The sequence below is a fragment of the Colobus angolensis genome, unplaced genomic scaffold, assembly GCF_000951035.1.
Source record: "Colobus angolensis palliatus isolate OR3802 unplaced genomic scaffold, Cang.pa_1.0 Scaffold617, whole genome shotgun sequence".
Lineage (NCBI taxonomy): Eukaryota > Metazoa > Chordata > Mammalia > Primates > Cercopithecidae > Colobus > Colobus angolensis.
Window position 1 is genome coordinate 805,275 of NW_012119788.1, and position 17,814 is coordinate 823,088.

The window sequence follows — 17,814 nt, forward strand, 5'->3', positions numbered from 1 at the left end:
TCATTCTGTTGATTGTTTTCTTTACTGTGAAGAAATTTTTTGGTTTGATATAATCCCATTTGTTTATTTTTCCTTTTGTTTCCTGTGCTTTTGAAGTCTTACTCAGAAAACCTTTGCCCAGACCAATGCTCTGAAGCACTTCTACATTTTCTTCTAGTAGTTTTATCATTTCAGGTCTTACATTTAGGTCTCTGATTCATTTTGAGGTCATTTCTGCATAGAATGAGAGGTGGGAGTATAGTCTCATTCTTCTGCATAGGGATATACAATTTTCCCAGCAGCATTTATTGAAAAGACTGTCCTTTCCCCAGAGTGTTCTTGACACCTTTGTCAAAAATTAGCTGGATGTCAATACATGGATTAATTCCTGGGTTCTCTAATCTGTTCTTCTGGTCTATGTGTCTATTTCTATGTTTCTATGCCCATACCTTGTTGTTTTGGTTACTATAGCTTTGTGGTGTATTTTGAAATCTGAGAAACTGATGTATATAATTTTGCTCTTTGCTTAGAATGCTTTCGTTATTCAGTACCTTTTGTGGTTCCATAAAATTTTAAGATTTTTTATTTCTATCAAGAATGTCATGGCTATTTTGATAGGGATTGCATTGAATCTGTAGATTGCTTTAGGTAATGTAGTCATTTTAACAATATTAATTATTCTGATCCATGACTATGGGATGTCTTTACATTTGTATCTTCTTTAATTTCTTTAATTAGTGTTTTGTAGTTTCCCTTGTGGAAACTTTGGTTAAATTTATTCCTGGGTATTTTTTGTAGCTATTGTAAATGATATTGCCTTCTTGATTTCTCTTTCAGCCAGCATGTTGTTTATGTATTGAAATGCTACTGATTTTGTATATTAATTTTTTTATCCCACAACTTTATTTAATTAATTTATCAGTTCTAAGAGGTTGTTGGTAGAGTCTTAAGTTGTTCTGTATATAAGATCATGTAATCTGCAAGCAGGGACAATTTGCCTTCCTCTTTTCCAATTTGGATGACCTTTATTTCTTTCTCTTGCCTACTTGCTCTGACTAGAACTTCCAGTACAATTATGAATAAAAGTAGTAAGAGTGGGCATTCTTGTCTTTTTCTAGTTCTGAGTGGGAGATGTGAAAGCAACAGTAAGATATTAATTGTGGTGCAAAGTATTCTAAACTTTATTATACCCTCATTTACTTTATTTCTAAAATGAAAATGTATCAAATATAATGCCTTTGCCTATGTTTCTGATTTAAAGGAAATGTACACATACCTTCTGAATTTGTTAATTAGAACTAGATCAACAAAGGCATAGTGAATTGTCAGAAGGTTGCTGGTTAAAATAAGCCTTCTATAATAAGCAGAGTTTACACTGTTAAGTGGTAAATCCAGATTTCTTCAGTAAACATTCAAGTAAGTGTAATTCTCTATAACAATCATTTTCAGTGTTAAAAGTATAAGAGTCCATGGAACCATTTTAGTAAACCTTTTGCTACTAGTAGAAAGCTTCTTACCCATGTTAGCAATAAACTCAAGGAGAAACTTAACCTTATAATTGCAAAATAGCACGGTAGTGTAGGCTAAACTTAAGCTTGATCTAATATGAAATTATAATGTCTAACTTAGTGTTTACCTTCTCAACATCTCTATCAACAGTCTTTGATTTTACCAATGTTTCTTATTAAACAACTTCCAAGCTTAAGTTCTAGCAAAAAATGGAATAAAAATTATTGGGTTCATAATTTTCTGTTTCCACAATTCTATTTTTCTTTTAGTAGTTTATTGCATTGGAAGCTTAGCTCATTAATTTTTAATCTACTTTTTTGTTTTCTTTTCTGGTACAATAATTTAAATCTATAAATTTCTGTTATAGGTAGGAATTTACCTATATCTCATGAGTTTGATATGTTGTATTTTCATTATAGGTCAATCCAAATAATTCCTAATTATAATTGTGATTTCTTCTTTGACCCATGTATGACTTAAAAGGGTGTTTGTTTGTTTGGTTGGTTGGTTTGCCTTGCTTTGCTTTTGGTTTTTCCCCATGGGTGTATGTGTATTGGGAGAGGAGAGTTAATGATATTTATTACTGATTTCTAAGTAATTTAATTGCATCATCACCAAAGAAAGTAATTTTTTAATACTAATTTTCTTTGTAACCTAGTTCTTGGTCAATATGTTTTTAGTGTTCTTTATTGACTTGATGGGGCTTCTAGCCATTATGACAACCCACTTATAATTGTTTCCTGCAAATCTCATGTTGAAATTTAATATCCAGTGTTGGAAACGTGACCCAGTGGGAGGTGACTGTGTCACGGGGGCAGATCCCTCACAAGCGGCTTGGTGCCATCCTTACAGTAATGAGTGAATTCTCACTCTATTAGTTTTCACTAGAGCTGATTGTTGAAAACAGCCTGGTATCTCCCTTCCCTTCCTCATCCTTCATCAATTGCCATGTGATGCCTGTTCTTCCCCTACTGCCATGAGTGGAAGCTTTCTGAGGCCCTCGCCAGAAGCAGTTGCTGATGCCATGCTTCTTGCACAGCCTGCAGAACCATGAGTGAAATAAAGCTTTTCTTTATAAATTACTTAGTTTCAAGTATTACGTTATAGCAACACAAATGAACTAAGACACTCACCTATTCAATAAGAAACACTGATTTCTTCATTCACTATTCCTTCTTGCATTTTGTGCCTTCCTCCTGGATTAAATTTTCTTATCCTTTAAAGAAATTATTTTTCTAGAAGTTTATTCATAGCTAATTAAATTTGTTCTGAAGTAATTTTATTTTACCCTCACATTTGAGTAATTTTCTACATTATAGCATTTTAAATTGGCATTAATCTAATAATTTTGAAGACATTTCTACAAGGTTTTCTAATTATTTTTTATTTGAAGATAGTCTATCTTTTCCCCTCCACTTGCATTTAAAATATCTTCTTTAATGGCTCTACAGTTTTAATTTATAGGTGTCTGGCAGTGGATTTGTGTTTTCCTCCCTGGAATTTGTTGAGATCTCTGGATCTGAGGATTTATATCTTTTATAAGTTATGAAAGATTTCTGGATGTTATTTCATTGTAATTTAAATTGTTGGTTCTCCATTTTCTATACCTTTCCAGAACATGTATGAGATGAAAACGTATCTTTATATTCCATCCTCCACATTTCATCTCATGTGCCAGTTTGGTATCAAGATGTAAATCCCTTAGCCTCCAAGTTCACAAACTCCCCCAGGGTACCTTGGTTTTAGTTTACCCTCTTAGAACTCTGATTTGCATTCACCACTGCTCAGGGTTCCATCTGGTATTCAGCTGCTTTACTTTGAGCCCCTGGGGATTTCTCATATCCTTGCAAGCTCTACTATGCATTTAAAATAATATTTGTAATGTTTTATAGAAGACTTCTGGGTAATTTTTCATGAAAATATCTTCAGATTATCTTGCTTATAACATTTCAGGAAATAGAGGTCAATGAAGATTTTAAGTGTCAAAAATATTTAATTATGTTAATAAGCTTGAACCACTTAATACAGACATAGTCCTTGAAAATTTTAGAAAAACATGCACACTACTGGGGCTGAATCAAATGCTTTCTAGTTGACGTTCTTAAATAGAAGAGTTTGTTATTCAAGACCACAGTCTCCATGCATCTCATTAATTAATATTTTACTTTAATGTTTCAATTTCCTTGAAACTTTTAGAGTGTTGAGTAGTTTTAAGCAACTTTATTATCTTCATTTATTGGTTTATTTTCGTTATTCTTCTGTCTTGCATTAAATAGGAACAAAAGGAACTTGTACGTATTAACTAAGGTTAAGTGAGTACAATTAAGGTAGGGTATTGAGCTAACTTCGATTCATTTTGCATGGATATTCTAGAATTAGATAATCTTTTGTTACCTTAAATTAAATCACCTTTTACTTAAATGGCTTAATAAAGACAACGCTTTTAGTATGATCTAATATTTTTGAGGCTTGGGTTCAAAATTCATCTACTCTTGACAGTATATATTTGTGCACTTTGGGATCTTTCTCATCTTAATCCTTGTAAAGAATTTATTGCTATTATATCAACTATAGCCCTCAACTGTTTTCTGGCAATTTCAAGGTTTCTGGTATTGCCTTCACAGCAAGTATATAAACTCCTCCAGGGCAGCAATAGCACACAAGGTTCTCTCTCATGATTCTTCACCATAGGGTTGGTATACCTAGCAGCCAAGCACAAACAAGGTGAAAGAAAAGACCTGATTGCCTGAGTAGCAGCTCTGTCTGAAACAGAAATTTCACTAACACCAATAAATAATAGAAGGGTAAAACAATAAAATATTTATGAAACTATCCAAGTCCATGGTATTTGATTACAATTCCTCCTCACAGACTGCCTTATAAAAAGATGTGTTAAAGATGAAAGAAAACCAAATCCCTATTAATCAGTTACAAAGCAAGAAAAAGCCAGAGGGAAGAAGGCTGGGGAAAGAATCATATTCTTATTATAAAGATTTTCAAAGGGTCAACTGTAACTTCAACCTCAAACCTAGAATTTTCAGAGGGCTCAATAGCCATTCAATTCAGTCATTCAAATATTTATTGACCATCTATCATGTTAAGCACTGCTCTAGGCATTTAGTATACAATCATAACAAATCAGGCAAACATTTTTGCCCTCATGGAGCTTGAATTCTAGTTATGAGGAAGAAACAAATAAATGGATACACAAATAAACAGAAGATATAACATGTCAGAATTGCTATGAAGAAAAATTTAAGCAGTGGGAAAGAGGGTCTGGGCCAAGTTTGGGAGATTATCATTTTAAATAGGTGGTTAGGGAAAGCTTCACTAAAATGGTAACATTTGAGCACATGGGATTCTGAGATAACAACCCATGAGGATATCTGCGAGAGAAATGTTCCAAACAGAAAGAACTGCAAATGTGGAAACATTAAGCCAGAAAGAACCTGGCATGTTCAAGGAATTGCTAGAGGATACTGTGACAAGACCCGGATGGTCAAAGGGTAGTTGTCAAAATTGAGAATACAGGGTCTATGGAAATAAAGAGCAGAAAGCTCTTGTAAGGCACTGAAGGCCTTTGTAAACAACTTTGATTTCTCCCTTAGTGCAATGAGGAGCCATTGGAAGGAATTTTGAGGCAAGCATGAGACAAATATTTTGAGCAGAAGAAAATGGCAAAAGCTGAAGGCAACTGAGGTTAAGAGAAGACTTTTTTTTTAAGATGAGAGACATTATGGCATGTTTTTATATTAGTAAGCAGAATCCAGGAAAGAAGGGGGAAAAGGTGAATAAAATGTGTCTAAGAAAGTGGAAAATTGTCATAGTGGTTACTGGGACTAGCAGAGAGGGAAAGAGACCTAGTGTATATTGGAGAAGCTATTCTTAGGACCCTGGACAGTTCACCACTCACAGTACCAGGAGAGAAGGCGATGTGTATAAAGCACAGGTGCAGGCAGGTTGATCAGGCAGTGAGCCCTGTGAAAGTATAAGGACATTTTCTTCTATTGATTTCATTTTCATCTTGGAATACGAGTCAAGGTCAGCTGAGAATGACAATAAAGGAAGAGGTAATGGGGGTTGGAGTAGAGAAAGAGAACAGGCCTCATACAGGGCTACAGAAGGCAACATAGGGTAGTGGGAACAAGCAAGGTTTACATTCCATCTCTGTCATGTATCAGCCATGTGACCCTGGGTAAGTTTTTTATTCTCCCTAAACTCTAGTTTCCTTATGCAAAATGGAAAGACTAATAATGCCAGCATCACTACTTGTAGACAGGGTGAAAAGAGAGAATGTAAAAGCAATTTCAACATTACTTTATGGCAAGCACTTAGTATATGTTAGCTGTTAGCTGATATTAATACATTAGCAACTCAATTACTTATTAATAAATAGGTTGTGATATTTTATTTCTACTCTCTTTGCAGGAGGTTTGTCCTCACCAAGCTTCGAGTCATCCAAAAAGGTGCATTTTCAGGATTTGGGGACCTGGAGAAAATGTATGTACCTAGCACTGCTGTGAGTGAATGCCTCAAGGGGGCTATAGGGAGTAACTTCAGACCACATCTAGTATGATTATCTGCACTTGGTAGCCGAACTGACATGGTCAGCCAAACTTTCTGCATTTCCTCATATTTTATTGTGTTACCATGGTTCCTAAATGATAGTGTGGAGTCTTTCAGTGAGGCCACTGAAATGAGCAAAGGAGCAATCCAAGCAATTTTTGTCATTTCTCAAATAAGGGGTTGCTCCCAGAGTACCTGTGAATGGAATTTTCATAAACCAAACCCTCTTTTTTTCTGCAGACATCCACTCTCTCTCAAAGATACTTTCTACTATTTATGATTAATTTTTAATTGACAGCAGGACTTAACATCTATGCTGTAGAGATTCTCTAGACTTCTTGTTTCCAAGGTATATATGCAGGCAAGTAGTAATTGATATACAAACATTTCAAAGTACTAGAAAAGTTTACAGCACTGATTAAGATTTCCTTTGAAAAGAAAAGCCTCCTTTGTTACTGCAGACATTCAGTTCACATTGGGGGCTAGTTTAATTTCGAGTTTTTTGAAGACATGGTTTTCTCAAAGCAGGGTGCAGTAGTAAAAGACGGAGCAAATCCTCCCACACTTAAAGTAATCCTCCCTCCTTTTTAAGGCTCTTGGTACCACCTCCTGAGCATTCGGGGCCAGGGAAATATGTTCTTCTCTGCAGTGAGACAGGCAGGATTCAGGACTTTAATGCCAGTGAGTATAGCAATGAATAGACAGAGTATATACAGAAGGGAATGAAAGCAAGGCAAGAAAGAAAACCTTTAGTTCATGTGTTTCTTTCTTGAAGTCATTAAATTTATCTTTTTGGTTATTTTATATCCCTTTAAGAGTAGTACTTCCTGGAGTTTGAAGAAGCAAAAAAGGAATCCATTAACAAAAGAATCACGAAGTATAGAAGATGTCATTATGTTCCAGCAATTAAGCCACCTGCTTAAAGGAGGGTGGTCAGAATCCTGGTTTCAGTGTTAGTTTTAATATAAAATTACTGCATAACCTTGATTAAAGCATTTTTACCTTTCAGGGCCTTGGTTTCCTCCTCTGTGTATTAAGAAAGGAGTTTTTAAAAGGGGCTTATGTGATTTCCAATTTCTATCCCCATGTTGGAGGAGAGCCCAATTTAAGACCTGTAATCTTCTGGGTTTACCTCATTGAGGACATTCAGCTATCACAGGGATTAGAAGATGGGGACACAAACCTGAACAGAGTTCACCAAAGTAACCAGGGAAACAGTAGAGTTGGAGAGCTTTGTGCTCAAGATGTATTCCTGGATGAATTCACCATTCCCTCGCCTGGAGCTAACATAGACGAAATGACTACTGGGTATCCCTGTGTCCCTAAACATCACTATAAGTTCATAGAATTCTAAAGACAGGCATTTCAGATGTCACAGATAAGCTACTTTAATCAAGTTTAATCCAGCAATGAATGACCCCTCGTTGGGTATTCAGCCTCAAACAAGACCTTACTGTGATGATATGAATGGTTGAGCTGAGCTGACAGAGCAACAATCCAAGAGACACAGCAGCTGGCTCAGTAACTCAACTTGCCCAGACACAGCTTGTACATTTTTACCTCATGTCTTCATTAATCAGCCTGAACTGACCCAGTGATATGCCAAAATAAAATTGATCTTTTTTTTTTTTATACCAAAAGGCTTCAAAGTATTTTCTAGCAGAGGGCCCAGCACTGAACTGAACCTGAGGAGACTTGGGTATTCCTCAGTCTCCATGCTTACCTTTGTCCATTGTCTCACCTTACACTCTCGGTCACCAAGAAGTTCTCATCTCCTTTCCAGACTTATCTCCTTCACTTGTGTTCTTCCAGTTGTTAATCAGTTTCCTGAACTTAATAAATACTGGCCTTTGCTTCAGTATCTCCCTCTCCACAAATCATAAAGTCCTTTTCATTCATTCTGCACATGTGACCAACTTTCGCCTATCCATATTGGAAAGAATAAAAGAAAAGTTTTCTGTATAAATTCCACCTTCCTATTATGCTACCTCTTTCTCTCTTCCCCATCAAGACCACTGTGTTGAAAGAGTTGCCTACATTCACTGCCTCTCTATCCTCTCTTTTCAATCACTTCTTAGCCTGCCCACTCACTATTTGGCCAAATATTCTTCAACACTATTAAATTATTCTATTGAAGATCTCAAAAATACCATCGCTACAAGATCCAATGACTTCTACTTTATCCTCTTCTACTTACCTTATATGCAGTCTTTAAATTTCATAATTTAATTAATGAAACTAAATTTCATTAATTTAATTAATGAATTTAATTAATGAAACTAAATTTCATTAATTTAATTAATGAATTTAATTAATGAAACTAAATTTCATTAATTTAATTAATGTCATTCTCCTCAATGCCCTTTCCCCACTTAACTGCTGGGATACTACACTCTCCTGCCTCCCTATTAACCTCCCAGATTGCTCCATATCCAGTTCTCTTCATCTCTCTTGTTCTTCAACTGCCCTTCAAAACTTTAGGTATTCTAGGGCTCTATTTTTGGCCATTTTCTTTTCTTCTAGCTCCACCTTCAAATGACCAGTTGTCAGATAACGTCTTATTACCAGGGTTCCTAAACTTTCATCTGCAACCTCCACCTCTCTTCTGAGACCGTAATTCTTGTTGTGAATTGGAAAGATGCCTAAACATCTAAATCTGAATGAACTGTAAATACCTGAAATTCAACATATTCAGAACTAGCCTATCTTTATTTTTAAATTTCTCATCTTCCCATATTGCCCAGTGAATAATGTCACCATCTGCCCAGGTTCCCAAACAAGGAAAATCCAGTCTCCCTTGACTCAGGTGCATTCTCTATCCCTTATGCCAAGGTGCTCTTCCAGTCCTACTGACTGCCTCTCAGATGTACTCTGATATCCAGCCCTCTTCTGATTCCTGTTGCTATTAGACCCAAAGTCTCATCAGGACTTACATAGCCTACTGTATGAAGCTTCCATGCCTGTCCCAGCTCCAATCTTCCTGCCACTCTGCTGCCAGACTTGCACTGTCCAAATTCTCTTGCAGAAGAACTTCTAGGGATCCTCCTCGCTACAGACTTAAGTCATAAGTTCCTGGCACAGGAATCAAAACCCTTTATCTCCCACCATATGTACTGTGTACCTTACACTCTCACCAGGTGGAACAATTTTCTATTCCCCAAGCACTATTATTACCAGACATCATATTGCATATTTACAATGTGAAAGCTTGTTCTTTGGACAATGTCTAGCACATAAAGGGATCAAAAATAATTGCAGGGGAATGAATCAACAAATAAACAAATGAACAAAATACACTTTCACACTGTTCTTATGTAGATGCTGTCCCTCTGTCTAAAATTTCACTTCATAAAATCCTGCTTGTCATTCGGGGACCAGATGAAATGCTTACTTTTCTACAGAGCTTTTCCAGAACTTTCCAAGTTCTTCCAAACCATAACCCTGTATTCATAATATTAACAGCACATTTATCAGATTGTACTCAGAATTTACAGTTTCTCAGATCCCTTGATTATTCTTTAAAGCCAAGATCAGAATTTAGAAACTTCGTACTGAAGTACAACACCAGGTCCTGTTGTTTTTACGTTGTTGTTACACATCTACCTTGATGTTACACTCATCTCTTTCTCCAGCTACCACAATCTTTCCTTGGTATCTTAGTCCATTTGTGCTGCTATAAGAAAATACTGCAGACTAGATAATTTACAAGGAACAGAAATGTATTTTCTCACAGTTATGGAGACTTGAAAATTCAAAATCAAGGCTCCAGCATCTGGTGAGGGCTTTCTTGCTGAGTCCTCACATGGTGGAAGGTGGAAGGTGGAAAGGCAAAAGGGGACAAACATGTCCCTACATGGCAGAAGAAAGAGAACCTACTCCCAAAAGCCCTTTTAAATGGCAACATTAATCTCTTCATGAGGATGGGGCCCTTGTGATGTGGGCCCTAAACCACTCTCAAAAGGCCACATTTCCCAACGTTGGAGTGGAGATTGAGTTTGAACAGGAAATTTGGGGAGGAAAAAAACATTTAAATCAGAGCACTTGTATAACTGCAACAGCCTTCAACTTGTGCTGTCCCCATTTACCAGCATGATCTTCCCTCTCCCTCATCCTTTTTCATCATAGAGTAATATTTTCTAAATTCATAAATGATGTCATCTTCCATATTTGCCCCACCATGCACGCACACACACACACACACACACAAAACTCCGCATGCCTTACCACTTTTTTCTTTTTGTTATTGTTCCACAGTTTTTTTCCTTTTCTCTAATTTTTGACACATAATTGTACATATTTATAATAATTGTAGCACAAAATAATTGTAAATAATTGAATATAGTGTACTATTTTGATACATATATACATTCGGTAATGATCAAATCAGGGTAATTAACATATCTCACAGCTCATATATTTATCATCTCTTTGTTTTGGAAACATTCAAAATCAGCTCTTCTACATATTTGAAAATACACAGCAAATTGTTGTTAATTATAGTTGCCCTATAGTGCTATAAAGCACTAGAACTTATTCCTCCTATTTTGCTGTACTTTTATATCTATTAACCAATATTTGGGTACCCCTCTGCCACACAGACTTCCCTGCCTCCAATAACCACTATTCTACTCTCTGCTTCTTTGAGGTCAAATTTGTTAGCTTCCACATATGAATGAGAATATGCAGTATTTCCCTTTCTGTGCCTAACTTATTTCACTTAACATAATATCCTCCAAGATTATCTATGTTGCTGTGAATGATAGAATTTTGCTCCCTTTCATCACTAAATAGTATTCCACTGTGTGTGTCACATATATATATATTATATATAATATATATAGCATTTTCTTTATCCATTTCTTTATTTGTGAACGTGTAAGTTGATTCCATACCTTGGCTATTGTGGATAGTGCTACAAGAAACATCAGAGTGCAAACAGGTCTTTGACATATTTACAGCACTGATGAAGATTTCCTTTGAAAACAGAAGACTTGGCTGGGCGCGGTGGCTCACGCCTGTAATCCCAGCACTTTGGGGGGTTGAGGCGGGCGGATCACGAGGTCAGGAGATCGAGACCATCCTGGCTAATACGGTGAAACCCCGTCTCTACCGAAAATATAAAAAGTAGCAGGGCGTGGTGGCGGGCGCCTGTAGTCCCAGCTACTCGGGAGGCTGAGGCAGGAGAATGGCGTGAACCCGGGAGGCGGAGCTTGCAGTGAGCCGAGATTGTGCCACTGCGGTCCGGCCTGGGCGAAAGAGCGAGACTTCCGTCTCAAAAAAGAAAAAAAAAAGAGAAGACTCTTTTGTTACTGCAAACACTCAGTTCATATTAAGCTGGTTTAATTTAGGGTTCTTCCAAGATATGATTTTCTCAAAGCAGGGTACAGTGGCAAAAGACCGAGCAAATCCTCCCAAACAAGCTTAAATAATTTTTTTTTGTTTCTGTGAATGACGGCATTGTTGTTGGCTTTTTACTTTTTATTTTTTTTTTAATTTTTAGAGACAAGGTCCTCGGCAGGAGTGTGATCATGGCCCACTGCAGCCTCAAACTCCTGGGCTCAAGCAATCTTCCTTCCTACCTTCGCCTCCCAAGTAACTAGTACTACAGGCATGTGCCACCATACTCAGCTATTTTTTTATTTTCTTAAATAGATGGGCACTATGTTGTCCAGCCTGGTCCTGAACTCCTGGAATCAAATGATCATTCTGCCCCAATCACCTGAAGTGCTGGAGTTCCAAGTATGGGCCACTATGCCTAGAACTGCATTGGTATTTTGATAGTAATTGCATTGAATCTTTAGATTGCTTTAGTTAGTAAGATCATTTTAACAATATTAATTCTTCACATCCATGAGATTGGTATGTTTTTCCATTGGTTTGTATCCTTTTCAATTTATCTCATGAGTGTTTTGTGGTTTCCCCTGTAAAGGCCTTTTTCCTCCTGAGTTAAATTTATTCCTGGGGTTTTGTTTTGTTTTGTAGATTTTGTAAATGGAATGGCCTTCTTTTTTTTTCAACTAGTTTATTGCTAGTGGATAGACATGCTACTGATTTTTGTTGGTTGATTTTGTATCCTTCGACTTAACTGAATTTGTTTATCAGTTCTTAAAGGTTTTTGTTTTGTTTTGTTTTGTTTTTTGGTGGGAGGGGGATATGGAGACCGAGTATTACTCTGCCACCAAGCTGGAGTACAGTGGCACGATCTCTGCTCACTGCAACCTCTGCCTCCTGGTTCCAGCGATTTCCCTGCCTCAGCCTCCCGAGTAGTTGGGACTACAGGCATGTGTCATCATGCCTAGCTAATTTTTTGTCTTTTAATAGAGACAGGGTTTCACCATGTTGGACAGGATGGTCTCAATCTCCTGACCTCACGATCTGCCTGCCTCAGCCTCCCAAAGTGCTGGGATTACAGGCATGAACCATTGTGCCTGGCCAGTTTTTCTGTATATATGTCATTTGAAAACAGGGACAATTTGACTTCCTCTTTTCAAATTTGGATGCCGTTCATTTCTTCCTCTTGCCTAATTGCTCTGGTTTGAACTTTCAATACTATTTTGAATAAGAGTGGTGATGGTGGAAATTATTATTCCAGTTCTTAGAGAAAAAGTTTTCAGCTTTTCCTCAATCCATATGATATTAGCTGAAGGTCTGTCATATATGGCCTTTATTTGTGATGAGGTACTTTCCTTCTGTACCTAATTGAGAGTTTTTATCATGAAAGCATGTTGAATTTTACCAAATGCTTCTTCTATATTTACTGACATGGCCATATGAATTTTGTCCTTCATTCTGTTGCTGTAATGTATCCTGTTTACAAATTTGCATATGTTAAAACATTCTTGCATTTCTCAGATAAATTCCACTTAATTCTCATGTATTATCTCTTTGATGTCTTATTGGTTTTGGTTTACTAGGATTTTTGTTGTGAATTTTTGCATCTATCCTCATCAGGAATATTGGCCTATGTTTTCTTTTCTTTTTTTTTTTTTTTTTTTTTTTTTTTTTGTCCTTGTCTGGTATTTTATCAATGCTGGCCTATGAGAATGGGTTAGAAAGAGTTCCCTCTGCTTCAATTTTTAGAACAGTTTGAGAAAAATTGGTATTAATTATTTTCCAAAGGTTCTGTAGAATTCAGTGGTGAAGCCATCTGGTCCTGGGCTTTTCTTTACTGGGAGATTTTCAATTACCTGTTCAAACTTTTCACTTATTATTGGTCTATTCAGACTTTCTATTTACTCTTGGTTCAGTCTTGGTGGGTTATGTATGTCTAGGAATGTATCCAGGTTTTCAAATTTATTGGTGTATACTTGTTCATAGCAATCTTTAATGATCCGTTGTATTTTTTAGTAATCACTGCAATGTTACTACTACTGCTACTGTGATTGTGTATGTTTTTCATTTCTGATTTTATTTGAGAATTCTCCTTTTCTTAGTCTAGCTAATGGTTTGTTCATTTGGCTTATCGTTTCAGAAAAGCAACTTTTTATTTCATTGATCTCGTGTTATTATTTTACTGTTAATTTCATTTATTTCTGCTCTGATATTTATTATTTTTCTGTTCTACTAATTTTTGGTTTGGTTTGTTCTTGTTTTAGTTCCTTGAGTTGCACTGTTAATTGGTTTATTTGAGGCTGGGAAATCTTTCTTGTCTTTTCATATGGGGGTTTAAGGCTATAAACTTGCCTCTTAATTCTGCTTTTGCTCTGTCCCATAGGTTTTGGTATTTTGTGTTTTCATTTTCATTTGTTTTAAGAAAGATTTAAATTTTATTCTTAATTTCCTCTTTACCCATTGATCATTCAGAAATGTGCTGTTTAATTTCCAAGTAGTGTATGCTTTCAAATGTTTCTCTTGTTATTGATGTCTAGGTTTATTCCATTGTGGTATTATAAGGTAGTTGAGATAATTTTGATATTTTTTTAAATTTTTTGAGACTTGTTTATTGTCCTAACAATATGGCCATTTCTGAAAAGTATTTCATTTGCTGATGATAAGAATGTGTATTCTGCAGCTGGTGGATGAAATGTTCTAAGTGTCTATTTAGTCTGTGGTGCAGTTTAAATCCAATGTTTCTTTGTTGATTTTCACTCTAAACAATCTCTCCATTGCTGAGAGTGGGGTGTTGAAGTCTCCAACTACTAATGCATTGTGGTCTATTTCTCCCTTTAGGTCTAATAATATTTGCTTTTTATATCTGTGTGCTCTGGTGTTGAGTAAAAATATATATACATATATATATTCCAATTGTAATGATTTCTTGCTGAATTGATCCTTTTATTATTTTATAATGTTAATTTGTGTCTCTTTCTACATCTTTAAACTTAAGTCTGTTTTTCTGATGTAAGTATCGCTATTCCTGTTCACTTTCGGGTTTTGTTTATAAGGAATATCTTTTTTCAATCCCTTCACTTTCAGTCTATGTATCTTTACAGGTAAAGTAAGTTTCTTGTAGGCAGCATATATTTGGGTCTTTAAAAAAATCTATTTCACCAGTCTATATGTTTTAAATGGGGAATTTAATCTATTTACATTCAGGATTATTAATAGGTGAGGACTATACTCCTGCTGTTGTTTTCTGTTTGTTTTGCATATCGTTTGTTTCTTACTTCCTCGCTTATTTTTAATTATTGCAATTAGGTGGTTTTCTGTAGTGATAGGCTTGATTCCTTTCTCTTTGTCCTTTGTGTATCAGTTCTAAAATTGAGTTTTAGAGTTTTGCATGTTGTCATGATGTTGGTTTCAGTCCTTTTACTTCCAGATACTCCTTTTGGCAGATCTAGTTGTGATCAAATCCCTTAATTTTTTTTCTTGTCCATGAAATATTTTATTTCTCCTTCATTTCTGAAATGTAGCTTTGCTGGGTATAGTATTCTTGTCTTGCAGCTTTTTTCTTTTAGTAATCTTACTTTGCATATATCATCCTACTCTCCCTTGGTCTGTAAGGTTTGTGCTAAGAAGTCTACTCTTCATCCAATGCGGATTTTTTAATGTGTGACTTGAGGCTTTTCTCTTCCTGTTTTTAAAAGTCTCTCTTTTTCTTTGACTTTTGACTATTTGACTGTAATGTGCCTTGGAAAGGACTTTTGGGGTTGACTCTATTTGGGTTTTTTTTTTTTTTTTTTTTTTTGAGCTTCCTGGATCTGGATGTTCATCTCTCTCTCAAGACAAGAGAAATTTTCAGCTATTATTTTATTAAATATGCTTTTGTGCCTTTTCCTTAACTATGCCTCATAAATTCTGTAGACTTTCTTCATCATTGTTTATTATTTATTTATTGTTACCTGTGTTCTTTCAAAAGATCTGTCTTCAAGTTCAGATATTTTTTCTTCTGCTTGGTCAATCTGTTATTGAAGCTCTCAACTGGTCCCTTTTATATCTTATTGACTTCTTAAGCTGTAGGATTTCTGTTTGGCTCTTTTTTGTGCTATCTCTTTGCCAAATTTCTCATTCAAGTTATGAGTTGTTTTCCTGATTTGGTTAAATTATCTATCTGTATTCTCTTGTATCCCACTGAGTTTCCTTAATTCTTATTTTCAATTCTTTTTCTGGCATTTTATATATTTCTTTATAATTAGGGTCTGTGACTGAAGAATCATTGTGTTCCTTTAAGGTATCATGTTTCCTTGCTATCTCATCTTTGATGTATCCCTACATTGATTTTTATGCATCTGGTCAGTCACCTCTTCCAATTTTATGAAGTAGGTTTTATAAGAAAAGACATTCATTTGGATGGGTCATGGGGTGTTGTTTTGGTGAGGTGCTTTGACTTTGGTTCTAGGTGGATACAATAGCATAGTATCTGTGTCATTTCTTTTGCTGTAATCCATGCTAGTAATGTTTGTAAGTGTCTCAGCAGCCTAAGCTGAGAGAATCTGCAGTTGTTGTGCTGTGGCTTTACTAGGGGTGGGCTTGCTAGACTGTTTGTCAGGTCATAGGTACATGTGTGCACACAGGGGGTTGGCCAACTCAGGGTCTGGCTCAGTGGGGTTGGGGCAATGTGGCTGTTATTCTGACCGGAGACATGGGTGCATGGGTGCCTCACTGGCTTGAGAGTATGCCTACCTGGGAATATCTCTCAGGTCCAGATGTAGGCACATAGCTACTTGGCTGGCCTGAGGGTATGTCTGCTTGGGGTGGCCCACAGGGATGTTGTGTAGGCCTTGGACATGGTTGGATGGGCTATTGGCTGATGTGGGTGTGTGTGTCTTCTTTGGGTGGATTCTGGGGCTGTTTCATAGATTCAGGATGTGGGTGCAAGCCTGCTTAGCCAGCTTGGAGGCATGTCTGCCAGCAGCCATCTGTGGGCTCTTCCTTCAGCCAAGACATGGGCACACAGCTACTAGGTTGACCTGGGAGCATACTTGCTGGGGTCCGCCCACAGAGCTGCATTCATCACCTTTTTCATCCTCCCAGTCGCAGAGGAGATAGGTAACATTGTTAGTGCTATGTTATAGATAAGGAAACAGGCTTAAATAGATCAAATTCTGTGTCCAAGGTAACACAATGGGTAAGCAATAGAAAAAGATTTTGCAGAATAGATTGTACCTCACCTACATGGAACTAGACTAGTCTGCAGAGATGCTGAGTTCACACATCTTTATTTTCTTCTCTCTTTAGATCTGTCTCTATGTTGTACAAGTGTTTCAACCTCTCTAATCCTCATCTCACTAATCTGGAAAAATGTTAATACTAAGGTCTATTTCAAAGAGTTGTCAAGGCCCTTTATACTCAATCTCAGTATCTGGCACAACACTGGCATTTGATGAGTTTATTTCTTACCCCCATCCTCTTGTTAAAATGATTGGGAAAAAAATTCCCCAACCGTTGCTGATGATTCTTCCTCATTTATTAACCCAGTTTAACTCAGCCTCCTCTACTTCTATCAGAAGTCAACAGGGAAAGGACCATTTTGTTTGTTTGTTTTTAAGAACCAGGAAGTTTCTTCATTAGAAATGAAACGTCCACTATTCACACCTTAGCTTTTATCGGCATCACTATCTCAAACCTCCCTATTCTTCATTGCTTTGAGACTTGTTGGGGGAAAAAAGAAATCATTAAACTCTCTGCAATGTGAAGTGGCTTTGCAAAGTGCACTGTAAACTGTTTACATTGTCTTTAATTACTTCAGAGCCATATGTCAGCTTCGTATAAAGTGTGAAGATTACATTGAATAGGGTGGGGGGAGTAGGTGACAATGTGGTGATTTATGGTAACCAGAAAAATTATGTATGGAAATGAGTTCAATTTAAAAACACATCTATGTGTTATTATAACACTGGAGGTGGGGGGAAAGCTAGTTTATAACAAAATATCTTTGGAAATAGGAGCATGATGAATATGTAAATGAGACCAATCAACATCAGCTGAGATATGGTATATGCAGATGAGGCGGCAATAAGCCAAAATGTGAAATAGCTCCCAAACCATAAATATGAACCACATAAAATTCATTTGAAATATTCATGATAACATAAGGACAAAAAATATAATCCAGTGATTTATTTGCATATAAAAATGAGAACACTAGTCTGACACTCCAGCCTCCACCCCCAGATTACTGAGGAAAGAAAAGTTAACTTAACAGAGGGACTTTTAGAGAAAAAGATTTATTGAATGAGAATTGTCGCAAGCACATTAAAAAAGTTGAGGATCTTCCCAATTCTGTTCTTCAGGCTCACTCAGCACAGATAAAAGGAAAGGAAGCAAATCAGGTAACTAAAACTGTAACTGCAACAGTGCTAGAAAATTTGGGTTCCACTC

At 36.4% G+C, this 17,814-nt stretch overlaps 1 protein-coding gene across 1 annotated transcript in view; it reads left to right on the forward strand.

Annotated features, from left to right (window-relative positions):
* The window catches only part of LOC105527342 (follicle-stimulating hormone receptor-like), a 149,995-nt gene that overhangs the window by 85,567 nt on the left and 46,614 nt on the right, over positions 1-17,814 (forward strand). Inside the window, exon 2 of the mRNA XM_011963631.1 lies at positions 5,917-5,988. Within this exon, the coding sequence (XP_011819021.1) occupies positions 5,917-5,988 (72 nt within the window). The remainder of the gene's footprint in view (positions 1-5,916; positions 5,989-17,814) is intronic.